Here is a 23,124-nt window from a genome sequence, read left to right as displayed (position 1 = left end):
ACAGCCAGAAAGAAAAATGACTGCTCTAATTACCAAATGTTTAAAGTCATGACTTATATAATTTTCCCACTGTTAACAGATTGACTACATTCCTTCGACCATGAAAAAATTGTATCATTAGCAAAACAAACACATAAACAATCACAGAAATACAATCCATATGTGATTATGAAGAGACACGGATACCAACCAAGAATTTAAAAGAGAGAGAGAAAAACAAAGCTTCGGAAAATGACATCTGGTTTTGATTTCTGTAATTGATTTGAATGTTTTTAGCAACTTTGAGAGAGCTGTGCTTGCAAAATAACATGCACTGATAGCTGGCCTTCTGCACTGCCTCCTAAATTTAGCTGATTCTGAATTAGGGCTTGTAAAATAAATACCACTCTAATGTTGATATGTAGATGTACATATATCGCAATTCATCAGACCATGAATGCAAACATGAATCAGAAGAACACAGTGAATGATGCACTGATAGTATTGTAAATAAAATCCAGGAGTTCAATTCTATATGACTTTGAATATGTTTAAGATTACATATTTCTTTAATCAAACAGCAGTCTATTTAATGATAATGCAAGGGGAAGGCTAGTAACTGATCAGTGGGAATCAGTGGAAATGCTGGGAGATGATTGTTCCAATCCTTATGGGATTCATTCAAGAGTTCATTGTATATCTATTGTTGTGTGAAAATGATTTGCTTCAGAATGGTCTCATATTCAAGTAATGTGCATTTTAATGCTTCCAGGTTAGCGTCCCTGGTCAGTGACGGAGCATTAATCTGCACATTACTTGAATATGAGACCGTTCTGAAGCAAATCATTTTCACACAATATTGGATATACAATGAACTCTTGAATGAATCCCATAAGGATTGGAACAATCATCTCCCAGCATTTCCACTGATTCCCACTGATCAGTTACTAGCCTTCCCCTTTAAAGTAAAGAAAAATATTAAGAGATTCACACTTCAATGATGATTGACTGTAAACTTAATGCATAGGAACATCTGTCTTTTTTTGTGTTCTCAGGACATGGTAATAAATCTAAAATTCTTAAAATAATAAAAGAGCATATTTTCTACAAAAAACTAACTGAAGAAACCTTACACATGTTTTGTTATCTTCTTGGAAATGCGGTCGGCAAGGAGTTGATAACGGCCAATCAGGGAGCCTCCTCATTTCCTTGGCGCTTCGCTGCCTGCTTTCTACATCGTGGCACACCTCTTCATACTCCGCCCTCAATCTCTGGAACGAACGGCGGATCAAGGTTCCTCTAACCAGGGCCTGCAGAGTGCCAAAATGATCACAGCACATTTGAATAACAAACATTTTGAAAAGTCTGGACCCTACGGTTGTGTGTTCTCGATATTCTGAGTTCATCATCAAGTTCATGTGTCAATTCAGATAAACTGGACAAAATGGTCTTAACCCGTTCAGGATGAGTCCCGAGTATACCTGGGCAGGTGTCTATGGGAAATGTGTGCTTTAGCAAAATCAGCCCGTCTTCAATGGGTTGAAAAGGGCACCAGAATACTACAGTCTACAGCTGTCTCTACTTGCTTGCAGACAGTACATGTAGATCTTTAAACATAATATAGACACACGAAGAATTATGCAAAAATTGATGATTTCTGTATCAAGCTGTTTTTATTGCAACTTAACTGACAAATTGCTTCTTATCAATGTAGGCTAAATAAACACCAATTATTCAATGTTTTAGTAGTAGCCATGGTTTAAAAAAAAAAAAAAAAAAATCATGGACATGCATACTCGGGTGGGACTTGAAGCTGCCACCTCCTTATTTACTACACAGGCATCATATCCACTTCTCTAGAAAAAGACTACCATTGCCAAGCTTCTGCCAGGTAGCCATTGGTGGTTCTTGTCCCTTTTTAGCAGCAGGTATTTAATCACATTGATGATTCTTGCATCAAGATGTTTTTATTGCAACAGCTACTCAGACACTGAATTTTAGGCAGGGTCTAGAGTCGACAAATGCTCTATTTTCATCAATGAAGGTGAATTCATCAATCTAGACAAGACTTTTAATCAACCGATGCAGAGCGCCCATTAAAACATTTAATGGGCGCTCTGCATCGGTTGATTAAAACTCGATTTTTGAAGAAAAAAAAAACAGATAGGATTTTTTCTTCTTTTCATCATGGATAGTGGACATGTGTGTGTAACAAAAAATCACCGTGCAAAGTTGCGACAATTTATACGTCAGATGTGAGATGAATAGAAATGAATAGGGGGGCCTCATGAGGCGTCCCCCCCCCCCCCCCCCCCCCCCCGGGCCTCATGAGGCATGGGGGCGGTCCTCATGAGGCGGGGCAGTCACCCCATCCCGGTAGGGACTTTAAACAAAGTCTACATGATATGCTTTTTTCAAGCACTTAAAAGGGGTCTTTTGAGGGTGATTTGAAATGTAGCGAATTTTGATAAATTTTGGCGAGCGAGCGCAGCGAGCGAGCCGAAAATTTTTGTATTTCAGCTTACAAAACATTGAATTCTTGTCATTTTTTGCTTATTAAATCTTACAATTCTAATCAAGATATAGTGACGACCTTATAGATAACGATTTATACCAACAAACTGAAGCCGAAATTTGTATATTTCCGCGTCATCATTACGTTTTTTCTTATCTTTTTTTGATTTTTTTTGCGCCCCCCCCCGTATGTTCGAAACCGTTGGCGTCCTCTTTTGATCCAATTGGCGATCGCCTTCAGAACGAAAGAAATTGCAGCCGCTGCTCAGTGAAACATTTTGCCTGCTAAATATTAAATGACATGTGTGAACACAATAGACATTGTCATTTTGTCCGCGTCGTCACGTTTTGTTCTTATCTTCTTCTTCCTCTTTTTGATAGATTTTGGCGAGTGAGCGCAGCGAGCGAGCCGAAAATTTTTATATTTCAGCTTACTAAACATGGAACTCTTGTTATTTTTTCCTTATTGAATCTTACAATTCTAATCAAGATATAGTGACGGTTATAGTAATATAGATAATGATTTATACCACCAAACTGAGGACTTGAAAAAATACTCTAAATTAGTACGAGCGAGTGAGCCGAAATTTGTATATTTCCGCGTCATCATTGCGTTTTGTTCTTATCTTGTTTGATTTGGGGTTTTTTTGCGCCCCCCCCCCCCCCCCCCGTATGTTCGAAACCGTTGGCACCTTTTGATCCAATTGGCGATCGCTTCAGAACGAAAGAAATTGCAGCCGCTGCTCAGTGAAACGTTTTGCCTGCTAAATATTAAATGACATGTGTGAACACAATAGACATTGTCATTTTGTCCGCGTCATCATCAAGTTTTGTTCTTACCTTCTTTTTATCTCGTACGCGGGAGCGGTCCTCATGAGCGGGTTTCCCGGACTGATGTAATGTTCGTCTATGGAAGTTTCTAAAAAGCTTCGTAGACTTTTTCTACAACACGGTATTCAATACAACTCGGTTTGCGTGCATTGTCAATGCAAAAACAGCGGTCGATCCTAACGAGCTTTACCGCGGGGAGCTGAAACGAGGCCACGCAAGTTCGTCGGCGATATTTTTGCACTGAAACTTCGAATCGAAAAGGGAACAACGGCATTTGATAGAGCTGGATTTTCTCAATCACGTAGGTCAAGTTTTTTACGTGAATTTCAGTGTTAAATATTCTTATCAAGCAAATAAACATTAGGCGGTCGATGAGTAGTAGGTCCAACCCTACTCGTCACACACACGCGGTGTCCTGGAAATTGGTCCCCAGGCGCTGCCGGCGCATTTTCTTTACCTGCCCGGCCCCTGGCCTGGCCCTACCTCGCTCGCCTCGCTACCCATCCATGCACGGCAACCGCCGCGTCAATACTGGGACATTTAGAGGTCTAGGTAGCCTATGAAAGAGAGAATAGTTTAGGAGCAAAATATCACCGGTGGCGGCAGAATGGATCTGAATAATTATCGGTTTCACCAACCTGCATGCGACAGACTAGCTGCATTAACTCTTCATTTCTATCACTGCTGCTGTGTACCGCTGATTCGTTCAAGGGGGCCGCCATTTTCGTTTAAAAAGCTGTGCAAATTGCAGCAATAGATGGCAGCATCGCGTTATAAGCCTTCGAAGGCTTGCTTTACTCAGTCTGCTGGCTGATAAGCCAAGTACAACTATGTACAAAGTACTGTATACTTTTTTTGCTCGTTTTGGCGACTTCATTCATTGATTCTTCAATTCAATTCAATTTATTTGTTCAATTCCACAAGAAAGGTTGAATACTAACGTTAGTATTTACGCCTGGGAGAGGTTTTATAAAGGTGCCTTGATGCAGCGTGTAATCAAACACATATAATAAAAAAACAACAACAACAAAAGCGACCAAAAAACAAAAAACAAAAACAAAAACAAAAACCGGATGATCCAGGTGATGTTAGACAAGAATCCAACGCACGATTAACAGGACAAGGGTAGGCATATAGTTGGCTGTAATGTCCGGAATACTGTAAAACAAGGAATTTTCGCATGCACTTTAATTTCGCGAATTTTGCGAGCGCCAAGATTCGCGAAATTAAAATGCACGCGAAAGTCCTTGTTTACACTATATGCATTGAACGCCAGTGGCACTTCGCGAAAATTTCATTCCACGAAAAAGGCTGTCGGCTCCAATTCGCGAAAAATTCATGCCGCGAAAATATCATGTTTTACAGTAGATGGAATGGAGCGTGAATTGCTACCCTCTGCACGGATTACAAGCGATTCTTTTTCATGATACTGTGTACATGGTTTCGCAGACTATCAGGCAGTCAATGTGTGCGTGTTTTTGCTCAATGTAATAACTTCCGGTTGGGTACGAATTTCTATATAAGGCCCTACGTAATGTTGCGTCGATCATTGTATTAAAATTTGCTGGAGTACTAGTATTTCATTTCATCTATTTCCACTTTCATAATTGGTTTACAAAATTTGCATAAAACAAACAAACAAGAATGCATGGTATCAAATATGGTAGTGGTAGGATCATGAAAAGCACAAAGTATCGCTATAGGCTTATTGAAAATGATCCCTAAACAAATATCTTGATCTGATGTAAGATATGTGTAATCATTCATAATCATTTGTAATTGGATTGAAACAAACATGAATACAAAATGCGATAAAATAATATTCATGACAACTTGAAATCAAGTCAAAAAACAAAACGAATACGTGTACATTATAAGAGAAAGGGGAAAAAGGAAGAAATATCCATATTAGCTATACTAGTATTCGTCAATAGCTACAGTATAGCTAGAGTATTAATAGCTATCGATAGAGTATTAATGTGTGACACTCAAAAAGGAGAACCAGCAATCTCCTCGACGCACTCTACGTGTACACGATAATCCACTTCATAAAAATACAAATTGATAGTGCAGTTACCTTTGAATGCCAGAAGGTATACTTTAATTGCCACAACCCGGACAAGGTTTAGTGGAAAAGAATAAACGAAAAACAATGACGAACGGAGATACACACGAACGCATTGCTATCAGTATTATCACAACCTTCTCATTGATGTTAATACTAACAAAATCATCATATTATTATCGTCATTATTTTCATACACTTGTTATGATAGGGCCTTTTCCAGTTATCATCATCATCATCATCATCATCATCATCATCATCATCATCATCATCATCATCATCCCACCAATGGAGTTAAGCATTGCAGTTTTAGTAGTACTAATCTGTGTACCATGACTATAATAGCAATGTTGGTCTGCGTGATGTCCCGAATGTCACTATAGTAAAATTCTTTACGATCCCATATCAGGACACTGGTATGCGTAGGCCCTATGCCTTTGACGGTGTGCCCGATGCTCAATCCTCTTGTAAACATTATCATAATTCCGGAAGGTGTTGACAACATGTTTATGTTTTCCAATTAGAAATAGACTTGAGTTCATGGAGACCATAGTGTTTACCAACACTAATTTGCTACTGTCGACAGTGTGTGAACTTTCATGTAAATTTAAAGTCATTTAAAGAGGTTTTCGGGACTTGAACTCCGTCTATAGTACCTCTGAGGCATAAAGAAGCAAAGATAAGTGACAAATCTACAATTATTTTTTTTTATATATCATGATCACGGGGATCCGTCATATCACTGATACAGGAGAAAAATCGAGGAAGTGTTAGATAATAATGAAACACGACAATAACACACACGTACTGATGTCGCTTCAAAATACAAAACTTTTGTTTTTAGTGGCTAATAAGTTCCTGTTCCTCTTGTTGATTTTGAACTTCAACAAGACAAACAAGAACTTCCCGATGGATAAATTGCTTTTTGAAGAAAAAAAAAATGTGAACACATTTCACACCACAGTAACACTTGGCAGGAGTTATACCAACACCAGCAATGTCAAATTAGCACCAGCTGCAGTGTCAAATTAACATCGCGAAGTGGCAGGTGAACTATACTTTTCAACACCATCATAACGTACTTTCTTCACCAGCTGTCGGTGTGGTCTTATATCGATACTGGTTTGTGTTAGATTTAACACATGAGTTGTTAAATCTAACACAGATCTTTTGGCAGTGTAACAACGTTTAATCACGACATAATTATTCACTAGCAATCTCTAGGATGAGCATAAAGAGTGAGACTGTGAAATTGGGCATCAAAGCGGAATATGTTAAGTCTAGAAGGATTTTGATAGGCCTCGCAATGTCGAGGATTTTGATAGGCCTCACAATGTCGAGGATTTACAAGTGTCTCCTTTTGCCTCGCTGGGGCAAATTTACTAACCTGGATGCAAGATTGTTTGGGAGAGATTTACTACTACAATTAAAATATTTCGGGAAAAGAAAACCCCATAAAATTTCAACGAGTTTTCAGGATTTTTTTCCCGATTGAGTCCCTTGACTATGGTCCTTCCCCCCCCCCCCCCCCAAACCGGGAATGCTCATTCGGTTACAGATGACCACCTGAGTAAGGGGGAGGGGGCGCGGGAAAATTCATCTCGGTCAACAAAAGTGGAGGGGTGTAAACCTACTGAGCACAAAGTAATAAGGCACGTCGTCCCGATCCCGATAAAAGGGGCGTGTGTCATGTAAAGATCTGATCGAAAGATGGCGCTATTTGAAGTTAGATGACCAAACAGCTGCAGAGCTCTGCAAAAAGCAACGGGGATACTGGCCCCTCGTTGTACTACCGTGTACGTATGCGTAGTGTCACTTTATGTAGCTGCTGGTACAGTATGCATGCATCGTGCATGCATTCCAACTGCAGTCACTGTGTTCGTGTGTGCAACGTACACACAATTTTACAACATTCTATGGAGAAAATCTTATCAGTGTTCGACTGTGCTATGACCTGGAAAATATATCAAGCAGAATTTGCGAATGAGGAGGTCTTTCTGCTGTGAAAGCTCATCAGATAGCTAGCCATATGTAAGTGTTTTGGTGTTATGGTATCAAATTTGCTTGAAGGATGCTTATTTGTTGTGAAAACGTCTTTAGGGAGCGGAGCACATAATAATATCGTGGCATGTACATTTCGTATAGCACGGCCACGGGAATCCAATGTTTACATTCTTTACGTTTTGTATCCATCACCAATCCTGGTTTTCGGTATACACATGAGTGTCGGGAATAATGTAACTCCACAGTGTGACACCTACTTGCACTTCTTTTTCTAATCTGCACGTTCTGTACCCGCCGATATGTATTACTAGGGCCTACTTGATACAGTTATGTTGTGGCCCCCCTCCCTGCTCAGTAATTTTCATGCTCTTCTACAATTGTAGTTCTACTAGACTCCACGAGTCTCAGGTTAGACAGGCTGACCTGACTTGCCTCATAGTCATACAATACAGATGCTTGCTTGCGTGGTGGTGACTTGCTCGCTCTTTATAACGTTTAGGTCGTAAGGATGGTGCTGGATCATGCTATTGCTAGACCTTGTATAACTGGACCTACTACCACTAGATACTACTTATCGACCACTTTTTGTAATTTCATTAAATACCTTGTATCTTAGAAAATATCCCTCAGTTTTACCTTAGATTCATTTCACTCAAGGCAGAAAATACCACAGATTCATATGCCGAGCTCAGATTGTTGACTCATAATGTACAGCTGTACCCGCGGAATTCTTGGCAACAAACGCAAGTGACATTTGTGCAAGCTCATCATTTCAATTGACTGCCCGTTCTCCCATTGAAAAGCATGTGTTCACAATAATTAGACCTATGTGTATTTTACTAATGAGGATTTTCTTCAATTCTTTTTCTTCCTGTTTCCTCAGGTTGATATTACCTGTATCCCCCAATTTCTCTTGATTTGTATTCATGTTCGATTGTTCCAGCGTATTGCGCCCCGTCCTATGCGCACTTTTGAGTTATACGCGAGACAGCCATTGCGCAAGGGTGGTCAATCTAAAAATAGGTGGTCGATGAGTAGCACTACTACTAGTACTAGTAGACTTTTATCCTCGGCTCAGAAGGGATGGCCTTTGAAGGTGGAATGAATGAGCTCTAAAGTGAGCACTATTCTGAATGCCTCTAGAATAAAATTTTGTCTGTCGTGACTCTGAAGGTGTTAGACCATATGGTGGTCTAGTTTTTGATTTTCCCTCTTAAGTGTGATACAAAGTTCTGTAATTAACATCCATTTATTCATGTCTAAATGGTAGCATGTGACTGATATGTGCATATATGTAGGCCTACAGTTTACATCATGGTTTTTGACTGAAATGGCAATTTTGAAATGCTGAGTATTTTCCTTTAATCTGTCAAGTGTGAAAACTGCCACTTTCTGAGGTTTGGTGAATGTATAGGACATATATTTTTTTTAATCATATTTTTATTTTATTATTATTTTCCATTTGAGCATTTTGTTTTGTTATTGTTTTTCTGATTGTGCAGAGTTTCAAAAGCCTCTAAATTGTTGTATTCATAACTGATTTTTGAAATTACCAGTAACAATACATTTGTGACTATGTTCATGTTTTTCTCCAAATTGTCAAAATTTATTTACATTTGTTGCAAATTCTGTAGGCCCATGAAGTTCATACTCTCTCAAATTGGCAACTTATTGTCACTTTCTTTTTGATTGATTTGTTAAGATGTAGATGTTTGAAATATAACTGTAATCAGCTAATCTCTCTCAGGTATCCAGATAGTAAAATTTGAAGTTGCCAATTTGAAAACGAAAAGATGGTCATATCTTTGGCAGGACTTTGATGAGTCAATAGTATGTAATTCTCAACTCCCCAGCACAATATATTGCCTGTACACTGTACATGCTTTACAAAAGTTTTAGTTGAATTTTTTGAATCAACACACAGGTATGTACTGTACATTTGTACTGTACACTGTACTCAACTTTTGCTATTCAACACACACCTCTAGTATCTTTGTTATGACTGGAGCAAATTTAATTAGAGTTTTAGACCTCTGTAGGAACTGGAATTTCTTTCTTCCCCAGATCTACAGACCCTAACACAAGTAGAGTTGCCACCATACCGGTAGTTTGTTGTTTGTTTGGTATACTGTACATTTACAAGTAGTAGGTTAGTATTCAATTGACTGAGTGTAGTGATCATTCAATAGATTACAAGCTATTTCATGACCTTTACTTTCTGTTGGCAGTAATTTTTGCATGCTTAATTGAATACTGCCAAAAATCAACACTGTTTGTGACCGCCCAGCTCAAAACCCACAAAAAGTACAGTAGGTTAAATGAATGTTCTCTAGTTTTAAAATGTGACCGTGCATCACAAAACGAACAAAAAATCGCTCACACTGATTTTGTGTGAGAGCGAAAAATAGGTGAAATAGGTCAACCTAGCCAATCTTGACTTTTTCATATTTTCTGAAAGAGCAAGTCTTCTTCTACATCATATTAAAATTTGGGATCATAAAACGAAAAAGTAATTGGGTTATGAGCAGTTTTTCTGGAACACTTTTTAGTGGAATACCAGTAGTGTGATTAGGTGTTTCTCTCAGAGTCCTCTTTTCATTTCTTACAAACCCTGTCCATGCTCATCACTTTCAACTCCAATAACTTTAGAAGGGATATAGCTACTGCTTTGAAAGTTGGCATTTATCATCAACAGAATGTGTTAATAAGGCATGCACAATTTCAGCTCTGTTAATCCCTTCATTGTTGTTGCTCTGGTGGTTATCATCCTGTTATTTGCTCCATTCATCGCACAGCTAGCGCGGCTTGGTAAAGATTAAATGCTTGAAGAGACCCTGTTCTTCAGAGCCTCTTTTCTCAGTTCACACTTATCCAGGGTGTGTACTTTCTTTCTAATATTTAGATAGGTTTCAATAGGAGAGTCCATCTGGATTGAGTTACATATCATTTTAAAGCTTAGAGTCTGCTCTTTCAGAATCTGACCTTTACTAAAAATCCATGTCTGGCGACTTTTTGTTCATTTTGTGGTGCAGGGTCACAAATGGGTAAGCTCTCAGCTTCAAAAATGATACAGGTAGTGTAATGTGTTCAAAGTGGACCATCCTAATCCATTCAAAAAGTGATTGAAAGATTAAGAGAGTTCAGTTGCAGGAGGGACAGTTTCATAGAAAGGGAAAAAGGAGGATCTAGATTAAAGTCACTCAGGCATGCTGTTCAGAAGTATCAATGAAAATCACGTGGAAGCAGCGTCTGTCAGAAAAGATGTAGTCCAAGAAAACTGCAAATATCATGATTTCGGTTTTGTTCTAAGCCGCCAAATTTTGACAATAGGTAGAAAAGAGATTACTCTCCCTGGTATAAGACAAATTAAAAAAAAATTTAGTCAGTCAACCAAAGTGACTATTTTCTTCCATCTACCCATACCCTGTCCCTTGATGAGTTTGATCTTTTGAATGCTTGAAAGGTAAATCCAAGCTGGAGTTGTTCAAATATGAAACTGAAAGTAAATCACTGAAAGGTAGGCATTTGCTTGCAAGCCCTTCAATTTGTCACATACAGCAACTTTGTAATTTTCTATCTTTGCCATATTTGCATTACATGAAAAAAGCAAACTTGAGGTCAATTTTACAGATCACTAAAGAGTGCAATGTGATGGAAAGATGTTTGTTTGTACTGTAACAGTGTTTTTTAAAATGATGCCTTCTCAACTCCACTTTTGAAGGTGGTGAAAATAAAGGTGAAGAATAATTTTATATATTTGTGACGTAAAATCAGTTTAAATATAAATGTGTTATTAATCACAATACACCAATCTCTCCCCCCCCCCTCCCACACCCTGAAGAAGAAGAAGAAGAAAAAAAAAAAACAACACAAATGGAAAATAATGATCAATCTCCCTTTAAGGTCATCAGTTGCTGCTGGTTTGGCAGCAGTATTTTTATTCTGTTTTGTTTTGTGTCATTCTATTTATACCCATGTGCCCTCCCACACATACTCTGTTTAATATATATCTCGCAAATCATAGGAGAACAAAGCATTGCCTTCAGGTACAAGTACATGTACATTTAAAAACAAACAACAGATCTATGAAATGAACTTTTTGAATGTGTGTACAAGGACACAACCTGTCACAATAACTGTACGCATATCAGTACCCTCATGTGTGTGTGTGTGTGTGTGTGTGTGTGTGACCCCTGACCTACACCTACATACAGGCTGTACATGAGTGATAATGATAGGGTGTGTCCTATTTTAAAAGTGAAATCAGGCATGCAGGCAGGTATTGACATTATGATCCAGAGTAGGTGTACCGTAGCCGTGTAAAATGTGCGAAATGTTATTGTATGGATCCATACAGTCTATTGAGGTAGAGATTCTCTTTGGGTTTATAAAATCCGCTTTACGTTGGCTTTTTGATAGCCAGTAGGGGATTGTCACAGGCATGGTCCATTCATATTTTTTCTTTTAAACCGTGTATGGACTATACAGTATCAAAGGACAGGTAGTAAATCACATTTTTTTGTGAATTTGATCCATGGATTTTTCTTGGGAGAATGTCAAGGAACAGTGGCGGATGGGGGGGGGGGGGGCCTCTGCTCTTTATTTTTTGCTGAAACAGAAATAAAAAGAAAAAAATGGGGGGGGGGGAGGCACATGCACCCCCCTTTAATTTTGTGAGGGCGCCTCCCCTTTACGAAATTCCTGGATCCGCCCCTGAGGAATGTTATACAGCGCATCCATAATGTGTGCTGCTGTCATGTGTGTAAAAAGGTACAAGTTTCAGAGACACACTTGAACCATGATCAGTCACTTTCAGAGGGCAAATAATGATTGTCAAGTGTGTAAATCATGTTACACTCTTGTACATCTATACATTATACGGTATGTGATCACTTGCAGTTCAATGTAAATTGTAGCTAGCCAGCCAGACAATCATTATAAATGCAGAGTTCATGTCCATTGTAAATTATACCTACTACACTCTACAGAGACTTCCAAGCCATGGACTGACACTGATGTGTATGCTCATTAGGTACAAAATGTACATGTCATGTGCATACATACACGTGTACATGTCTATATTACATTTCAGACCTCGCACACCTTTTCTGTCCTAGCAACATCACAATGTCATAGACATATTTCTTTAAGTTTACAAGATGAATGTCATCATATATGTACAACCTGGTGTATATTGACACATGCTTGTACAATACACAGGTGTACAGCTGTACATATAATGTAAACCATTTTGTACACACACACACACACACCATACACAATGCTGTAAATCATAATTGTGTTTGAGTCCAATTACAATGTGATTATGAATATTTTATGGGATTCATACCAGCCCTCATGCTGCTTTAAATGACCAAAGAATGTGAAAAAGATTGTCAATTAGTGTCTTGGTCATGTGATCTACAATTGGCAATCAGTTTGTTTTTCCCACAATGCTCTCTGGACTGATTTGTGTTTGCCTCTGCCCTTGGCTGTCTGGTATAAATGACCAGTGCAGGTGCAATATAACAATATATTTGATAGCAGAGAACCACAAGTCATGGTCAGCAAAACTGGTCAGACACAGCCTGTATCAAGGTTTTATTTAAACTTCATATTATAAAGACAATCCAACACTGTTTTGCCCAACCTTGTACAGTGTACATGTGCACCCTGGTGTTATCAACATCAACACCTGTTGTGACAAGAACTTGTGATATCTCGAGAGATCTTGGCTAGAACAGCTGTATTTTTTTTAACATAATGGAATTGAATACAATTGTAGTAACAAAAGTTACATAGAATATATACTGTAAAACATGATATATTCGCGGCATTAATTTTTCGCGAATTGGAGCCGACGGCCTTTTTTTGTGGCATGAAATTTTCGTGAACTGCCACTGGCATTCATTGCATAGTGTACAGATAACTTTTGCTTGCCTTTTAACTTGGCGAATCTTGGCGCTCACAAAATTCGCGAAATTAAAATGCACGCAAACATTCCTTGTGTTACAGTATGTTGTAGGCCTATAACAGACTTGCCGTCACACAATGCAACATTTTTTACCAACTTCCCTGCAGACGAAGACGAGTGGGAAGTACAGTGTAGGCCTACATGTACGTGTACCCACTGAAAAAAAAAAATACAAAAGGTCAAGAAGTTTCTGTACTTGCCCTGACAGTGAAATTTGGTGGCATCATTCAAGCTGACACATACAGTGTACAGTATGTTGTGGAGCACATTTTGCGCAAGATGCGCTTTAACTGCATGTACAATGTGAGTCAATCCCTAGTGTAAACTGATACGTTCATAGTCTGCGGGGAATCTATTTCTGTTCTAAAAAGTCGATTCCGAAGAGTCTCTGGAAACGAAGTGCCTCTGTCATTACTGAAGAGACGAAGAGACGCCGTGTCATGAGCGCGTCTTGTCGGCAGCTGTGAGTGTCTCCCGGCTCCCCGGAACATTTCTCGCTTGCCATTTGGCCCTTAATGGGGCACAAGATACAGTGCGGAGTAGTAGCCTACCCCGTGGCAAAAATTTGACTTGACTGCAACCACCCTTCTGAGTGTGTTACTCTCTGGCTCTACAGAAAATGTTTTAAAGTTTGGTGGATGCAAAGTGTCCCTGTGACTTTACTGTGAATTTAATTGCCGTTGAATGTAATGCAAGATAATACCCATCAGAAATGTAGCATGATCTTACACTGTTTATGTGGTGATAAATGGAGAACTCTGTGAATGCCATGGAATATGGTTCCAGAGTAGTGACCTACACTGTAATCTTGACTTTCAGACTGACTGCACAAAAATAGTCTGAGGATGTTTTTTCCTCGGCCAATTATTGTAAAAGAACTGATGCTGCATAATATTACATAATCTGTAAGTATTGACCCTAATGTTTTGCCTTGCCAGTCTGAGTCAGATTTTCCCCTTCTTGTCTAGTGTGTTATAACAGCCACTGCCATAGTATTTAGTAAAGCACATCAAAGAATTTTCGGAGGAAACTACAGCCGTACAATGTACCACTCTTCAAATTCATTAGCAATAAGGCACACATGCTGACACAATTTGTTTTTTATAACTAGAGTGGAGTAGGCTACAAGTGTACCTATATTTTTGTGCATTTATCACCTCATTACTGCATTATACAACTGTAATCCCGATAGGTATAGGGGTATGGTGTGTAGGAGTAGGGGGTGGGGGGGGATCAACTCCTCCAGATCCACCTTGTCAAAATGCATTTATACTAGTGACATACATTTTGTACTTCATACAACATGTAGGGCCTACTGTACACAGAGGGTTTGTAAACACTTTCTGGTAATGACAGCTCAAGGTAATAATGGTGTACAGCCACTGTAGTGCTGATTCTAGTTGAAATAGCAGTTAATTTTAGACATCATGAAATTAATTTTGAGTATCTGCAAGTGTGTACCAATGTGGTATGGCCGCCTATAATACACAGTAGAAAAAAAATTTCCAACACTTTCTTAGCTCTTTCTTCTTGCTTCCCTTGCATACTGTTTAATAAATGCACTACCCTGTACTTGAGCGCAGATGATTAAACCATCACAAATAATAACATGTGCATGATACACATGAGCCACAGCACAGCTCTCTGACAGTCAAATGTCCTTTTCATGTTCATGCCTGTCTGCTCAGTAGAAGACAATTGCTATCTAGACAGGATGTGACTAAAATGTGTACGAGGTACACTGTACATGTACATGAGCAAACTGCTTTCACAACAGGATTTGTACTTGCACCGTGGGTGAAAGGTCAGCATGAAATTGGGGTGGATCCGGGCACTGATTTCAGAGCTGGTGTCTCTCAGGAAGCAAAGGAGATATATTCGTATCCTACTGTAAACCAGGTGGTTTTTGTGAAGGGCCCCTAATAAAGTTGTTCATGGTCACTCAGAATGCAACTCAGATAAAAACACAATTTGTAGCTCAGTGTCAATACCATGGCGAAAGATCATTACCCGATGGTGTACAAGCTGTATGTGAACCTGTGTAGTTTATGCACAAGATGTTATTGTAGAGCCCTTGTGTATAAATGTTAATGACTTCATTGTATTCAAAGTTTTTTTAATCGGTGTGATGGCCATCAGCATCACAAAAGAAAGCTACAATATACAGGGTTTGCAATGTTGTATTCCAATCTTTAAAGGTGGAAATACAGTGTGTACATTGGACCACTTCATTTTTTTTTCTTTTTATGCCCGGCCTTTTCATTCCCCCCCCCCCCCCCCCCCATAATTTGTAGTCATTTCTTTTCATCATACATGTACCAGCCTTGTTCATTTGTCTAATTATCTTTTCTTATTTTTTTTTTTCATCAATAATACTTGATATGTATTGAATGATTTCTGGATTTGTATTCTTCCCTTTGGTGCAAAGTAAAACACTGTACTTTACCCTTGCACTGTGACCTGTCTGAAAGATACAATAAAATCGTAAAGTTGACCTGTTTGCTCTGTGATTCTTGCTTTCTCATCTTAAACTTTGTGCAGGTTTGACCAGGTTTCTGCAAATATGTGTACTACACATATATAATGCAGTGCTTTCAGATCATGTATGAAGCTCATTGACGCTCATGATACAACAGTGTGCATGATTTCTTTTATCATGTCAGAGCAAAAAAGAATTATTGGAACCTCTACTCTTTTTTTTTTGTGAGAAAATTTTTTCATAATGGTTTCCATAATAGCATATAGGAACATGTACACTGACTCGTACAGGCGAAGCTGCTGTTGTCTGTAGCACAGTGAGGAAGTCACTTTTGAATGTAAATGAATGGTACATGTATGTGGAAATCAAGGCAAGAGATCAATAGTGTGAACCTGTCTGAAATGTCAAGTATCCAGAGCATTGTACTTGAATAGGGCTATTGAGTACTCAACCCAGACGGAATACCCATCGTTTTCAACCAAGTCTTTCACACTGCCATTTTAAAACCCTCAGTTACAGTGTAGGCCTACACTACGAATATATGTTCTGTACTAGAGTAAAAGTCACGGTGCAAGACGTTCATCTGTGTAGAAGCCACTTTACAAAAGAAATTGACTGGAGATGAAATGTGATGAAATGAAACAAAGTGAACACTTTAGGAGTTTTTTTTTTTGACATTGAATATGACAGATAAGGTTCCATATTATCACCTTCCTCATTACTGGCATAATTTCACCAATTATATTTTGTAATGTCAATATTGTATAATGCACTTGTAAACATCTAATAAAAAAGGAATCATATTTGTTACTATGTGCGTGTTTTGTTGGAGTGGAAACAATAAATGAATAAATGAATGAATATTATTTATTTCAGTTTCTCTTATTGAACAATGAGAGATGATGTTGTCTTCACCGTGTTGTCTTCAATATTATACCTGCACACAATTCGCTACTAAATATTCTCTCTTTCTTGAAATGGATTAAAAAGAAATATTGATTCTTAAATAGCAAAGAACATGTAGCAGGATATGAAATATCTTTGAAAAGAGGGCATAAGTTTAATTGGAGAGGGTATTGTTTGTGCTGCATGATTAAAGGGATCATACAATTTTGGTTGAGACCTAATATCAGGTTTCTAAAATTTTTGGTGAGACAATGAGAAACCTCTTGAAAAATATGAAAGAGCATGTAACTCTATGAGGAATTCAACGTTTATTTGATGAAAATTGGTTTTGAAATGGCTGAGATATCCAAAAGAGAGCGATTCTAATAAAGTGTGGGACCCACACTTTATCACAATAGCTTTGTTTTACTTTGTTTTTGGATGTTTCAGTCATTCCAAATCCGATTTTCATCAAATACAAGTTTGAATTCCTTTTAAAATGGTATGCTCTGTACTATATCATAAGTGTTTTCTTGGTATCTCGCAAAAAGTTAAAAGCCCAATTCTCATCTCCACCAATACTGTACCATCCCTTTAAACAAAAAACATGATTTTCATGCACAAACTATGTGGAGAGTTGTCAGCTAATGACCACATATGTACGTGTAGATTTCCAGTTTGGTTGCACAACTGATGGCCAGTATTTTGTGGTAATGCATTACCCTTTGAAATCCAGTCATAGGATCTATCAACAGTAGTATGCAAAAATCTGTGAAAATTCTTACTGATGCACAGATACGATTTTTTGTGTTGATTCATGAAGTTTGCCATGTTAGTCAGACGAATGATGAAAGTGACCTTTCACTGTTAGCAGGATCATAATATTCGTTTGGAATAGTACTGACAGGTTTTAGAGAAAGGCTTTTCTTAATCTTTAATAGATATCACCCTTTTCTTCAATTTCTCTTGGCTCCTCAAGGGCGGAGACGGTCGTTGGTGGAGAGGACGATCTCTCCAGCCGCCTCGTCGATGGCTACCCTTACCGCGGCGACGGGACGGGCCGCTCCGAGCCGGTGACCATACGCGGCATCAAGATCCGCTCTGACAGCGATGTCTCAGGTCAGTGGGCCAAGATCTCCCCAGTGAGGAGCTTAGTCAAACATACTCTTTGTGACTTCACAATTTGTTTACATTTCCCCAGCGTCAACTTTACAAATACTTTAATCATTTTTGTTTTGTTTTGTTTTGTTGTGTGTGTGTGTGTATGTATGTGTGTACAAGTACATATTGACTAGACAGTGTCAAGGGTACAGTTTTAGCTTTCTTGGGGTGCTGATATCGTCAAGCTTTTGTGATTGGAAAAATTCTGATATCATTTCAAAATAAAAAAGAGGCTTTGAGTGGTCGAATGAATTTTGATCTTGGTATTGCTCACCCTTCTCATTTCAATATCTGCAAATTTGCCTTTCTGTGTGACGTTTATCATGTCATTTTCTGTTGTGTAGTAAAAAACAAGTACCATGGTAGGCCTATAAAAATAAAATTTATAAATGAACTTTCTTGGAATAAGCCAATGATAGGCTTTAGGCCCTTGTTATCCATCACATTCGATGTTATCATGTTTTCCCTTCTATATATTTTGCCCTTAGACTTAAATACGTTTTCAGTGATTCTGTCTATGCCAGTTTCTGTATCTCTGCCTGCTTTTATCAAATGTAAAATATACGAACTTGAACTTTTACCTGAACTTGGCCTTGAGGATCAGATCGGTTTGAAGCAAGGTCGTTGTTACTGTGAATTGTCTGTTTCTCATCGCTTGTGGGACGTATGGTAAGGCGCTTTGATGATGTTATGAGTGAGATAACAAGTTTAGATCTAGACTCCAGCCTGTCGGTGTAAATGCAGAGACTCCAACTCTCCCGTTTTCGACGGGAGATCTCCCGCCGAAAGCCCATTTTTGCAAAATCTCGCGTTCTCCCGTTTGAGATTTGATTTCTCCCGCCCTGGCTCTGTGTCTCCCGTTGGAAAGGATTTCTTACTTATTGCTATCGTATATCGGGTGAAAAAAATAAGCCTTAGATAGCACCAGAGAACATCTAGAACCCTAGGAACTTCGCGCTTCGCACACATCAACTTGGAGTCTCCCGTTTGCTAGGGGTTTTGGGCGGGAGAATCTCCAGATCAGAAGGTGCTTGGGGTTGGAGTCTCTGTAAATGTTATAAAGTATTCATTCATTTTTTGGTCAGTTTCCTTTTGTTTGCGTTTGTGATACAACGTATATAAATTGTTATTTTTCATTTCTGGTCAGTTTCCTTCTATTTGCATTTGTGATATAAACAATGGACTTTTGAATACACCACACAATAAAGAATAAGAGAGAGAGAGAGAGAGAGAGAGGGGGGGGGAGAGAAAATGTTAGGAATTGTAGTTTGGAGAGAACAAATAGATCATACCTCGTTTAGAAAGAGAAAGAGAGAGATCGTGGTCTGATAATGTGAGAGAGAGGGATTAGATTTGTTTTGACAGAAACAAATTGATATGTACCACAGTGTAAATGGAGTGAAGAAGAGTCAAGGTTGTATACATTGTATACATTGCAACCAGTCAGCTCTAATCCGACCTTGGGTTGGTACAGTACAGCTTCCACCATCATGGGGCAGAATCAACGTGGAGCCAAGATTACAATATGGATTATATTTTTGGTACATATAAAGTACAGTTTGTGACATTGCCAAGGCAAACTAGAAGAGTACAAAGCCCTGACATCTAGGTATCCATTGTATTTACCTCGTTTGAAATATCCGTGATTTCACATAAATCTCTAGAGAATTCATAATATTTGCTATTCTCCAATAATGTAGTGTTAATATTTTCATTATTCATAAAATGGAGTTTTAGTATTTTAGTTTTAAATTACAAAGTAATTTTTATGCATTTTAGTCATAGATTCTATAGATGATTATTCTTATGCACTCCCCAGTGATGTATGCTTGAATGTTCTGTTTGCAAAAAATTGTCAAAGGATCTAGCTTATTAAATTGTATAAAAATTCTAATCTATTCATACCTCAGAAAGATTTGCCTTGCAACAATGTAAAAAAAACAAAACAGTTGGCTTGTTTTTCCTTTGCCAGAGAATGACAGATCAAAGGGTATTATGTATTTACAATAAATTTTAGCCACCAGCCTTTCTTCCCTTTTTCATCCATTTTTGATAGATTGTGTGTCATCACTCTAACAGCCCATCTACTGTGATTAAACCACTCTCACGGTACAATGTACACTTGTATATAGACCTATTCACACACAATCATGCAGTGTGTGCACACCAAATACAAATACATTGTAGTTGCTTTAGACTGTAGAATTCAATGCACTCGAACATTGATAACCAACAATGTACTTTTACACATACTTGTAACATGCCTAAGATTGCAACATACTTGTACAGAACACACTGTAATTCTACTGTACATCCAACATGTCCAAAACTTACATATAACGCAGTAACATTAAGTTTGTGATGCATGGAAAAAGAAGATTTTAATAATAGCGACAACAACAAATTGGAAGCAATGTTTGATGCCATCTTCAGCATGCCTTTGCAAGGGTGTTCATACATATTTCATGCCCTTTTTTTCTCTCTCCCTTTTTTTTTTTAATCCACAAATGGTGCCTTCCTTGTACAAGGTACAGCTGTACAATGTATGGCTGCATTATAACAGGTTAGTAGTTAGGGTAATAGCTATAGGAGTTCATAATAAAGTGCCCTTTAGATTACAGGATCTGTCTGGTTTTTTTTTTCTCACAAGAAAGCATATATTTCTATCCCTCTTTAAATGGGGACAAGGTCCAGTGATTTTATTTCTCTCTCTCCCCCTTCTGTTTTTCTCATGTGATCTGTCCTTCTTTCCCTCTCTTAAGCCATTTTGGTTATAGTTTGATAACACTTTGTTTTCAAGATTTGTCAGATAAGTTAAAGTACAATACCTATTCATTTGTATTCATCTGTAACAGTGCTTCACACTTTTGCTTTGAACAGTTGTATCCATGAATAGATTATGCATAAAGTACATACTTGAACATGTACATACAACTATGTACATACATGTATGGAGAGGTAATAGGCGTTTTCACATCAGCCCGATGTTTCGAAATAGCGCGCTATTTTCTGACTTGGGAAATTAACCCAATCACGAAATAGCGCGCTATTTGATAATCTGAACACATATTAGCGCGCTAATTGTATCGCTCTGATCGAGAAAATTTCTTGAGTCCAACTCAGGAAATTTCTGAAATAGCGGGATAGTAGCGCGCTATTTGATAATGTGAAAACGACTCGAGAAATTAGCGCGATGCATCCCATCATGCCTAGCGTATGTGACCCGATCGATCGAGGCAAACTGCACACAAATCATGAGGAATTTTTGAGAGGGCACACACATTACTGATGCTGTTTGCACATACTCAGCTGTCGAATTAGCTCGAAAAAATATGCGGGCTAATTCTCTTTGGGCTGATGTGAATAAGAAATGAAATAGCGGTCTAATTCGCAATCACGAAAAATATCTCGAGCTTGGATTTTTATCGGGCTGATGTGAAAACGCCTATTGTGGAACGACATATTTGTCTGTGGAATCCGAATACTACCCCAAAGAATCAACCTGAATGATCTTGGTGATGGATTCTCTTGTGTATTGCAAGGAATGTAGAAACACTGGGATAAAGTGTACCATGTTAGAATCAAGAGAGTTAAAAAACAACAACACAAACCACACACACACACACACACACACACACACACCAAAAAAGCAAAAACAAACCAACAACAACAACCAAACAAAAAAATGTACACAAAGGAATAGGACAAAGTACATAGATTGCGTAGGTTGTACGTAGCATAAAATAAAGTTTCAGTACATTCCTTCACGTACATTGTAAGCCTACATTTACAATATGCAGGAATGTTGTTCAAAAGGAATCATTCTTGTTTTGCCTTTTCTGTTTTACAATTGAAAGAGTCTGGTTTTTGCTTTAATAGTTCTTGTTTTGGCTGTGCTGTATTCTCACTAAAAAAGAAAGAAAGAAAAAAAGAAAACAGAAAGCTGACAATGTACTTCATGTTGACGTCATAAATGTTCACTACGGTGTACCAGAGTTCTTAAAAGCAGATCTGTAATTTCTTTGAAATTCTGATGGAGACATGCCCTCTTATACTGAAAACTTGCAGCCGCCAAAGTTATGATTGCCAATCAGATGAATCCCAGTCTACTACATTGTAGTGAAATTTGGTGACCTACAACTCGTAACATTACCATGTATAATACATGAAGGCCACCCACAATATTGCCAACATGAAACTTTACTGTGTGAGTTTGTGACTCCAGCTTCTAAAAAGGGTTAAATATGGAATGTTTTTCATACATCCTTCTTTAATAGATTTCATTTCATAGTTTGCATTCTAATATTGCACATCAAATGTGTGTAGGCCTACAGTCTGTTATTAGCATCAGCTGTCAGAATCCAACTTGGTGTGTGTTGCGCATGTATTAAAATGTACTATACAATCTGAGGCTGTACTCTCAGAGAAGAAATGACAGCCCCCCCACCAAAAAACAAAACAAAACAAAACAAAACAAAACAACGAAACAAGGTATCCAACAAATAAACTCATACCTTGACCTTTATTTAGGCTGATTTGCTTGTCATAAAAGCGTAATGTCAAATTCTGAGATGAAGCTTAACTTTTTGTGCCCTTTATAATCAGCTAAACTATCATTACAGGGCAAAATTGTGAAGGATTCCACTTCAAAAATGTATGCACCCTGTACATGTTATTATCAAGCACTTCATTCCACCACATTCTTATTCATTTGTACTGCCAGGAACGACGTGCAATCACTCCTCTTCTTTCCTTTATGCTAATTCTGTTTTCTCTCCCTTTCGTATTTGTTTTTCTATTTTGATTCTTCTCATTGGCTTCCATGGAAAGAAAGCTAAAAAAAAAAAAAAATAAATAAAATGATAATAAGAAAAATAAAAACCTGCGCATTTCCATACAGGTTGATGAACAGGACTGCATGTATGCCTACCACTTGTACACTGTATGTAGCCATGAGGTGGTATTGATGTCTGGTCCTAAACGACCTTTGATACGTACGTACACATTGCTACGTATTTATCAGCTCTTTTATGATTTCACATGAATGCTTTCAGCTGTCACATGACATTTTTACACAAGTCAGACTTCTTTTATCTTTTGTCCTTCTCTGTACAACTGTATGTGCATCTCTCTTGATAACTGCACATTGCCATAGAACTATAGGAAGCATGCAGTCACGCTGAATAATTTTGATGAGCCAAAACAGCAAACAAGGCCACGGGCAGACTGGTT

General features: G+C 38.2%; 1 protein-coding gene across 1 annotated transcript in view; it reads left to right on the top strand.

The window, feature by feature from the left end:
* The first annotated feature begins 7,276 nt into the window (after positions 1-7,276).
* LOC139726527 (oxidation resistance protein 1-like) overlaps positions 7,277-23,124 on the top strand; it is a 106,327-nt gene continuing 90,479 nt past the window's right edge. Inside the window, exons 1-2 of the mRNA XM_071637508.1 lie at positions 7,277-7,420; positions 17,711-17,850. Coding sequence (XP_071493609.1) covers positions 7,419-7,420; positions 17,711-17,850 — 142 coding nt within the window. The 5' untranslated portion in view covers positions 7,277-7,418. The remainder of the gene's footprint in view (positions 7,421-17,710; positions 17,851-23,124) is intronic.

This window comes from Diadema antillarum, unplaced genomic scaffold, assembly GCF_040938485.1.
Source record: "Diadema antillarum isolate AM-2024a unplaced genomic scaffold, OU_Dant_1.0 seq00000086_RagTag, whole genome shotgun sequence".
In the NCBI taxonomy this organism is placed as follows: Eukaryota; Metazoa; Echinodermata; class Echinoidea; order Diadematoida; family Diadematidae; genus Diadema; species Diadema antillarum.
Note: the sequence above shows the minus strand (reverse complement) of the source record. Positions and strands in the feature narration are given on the sequence as shown.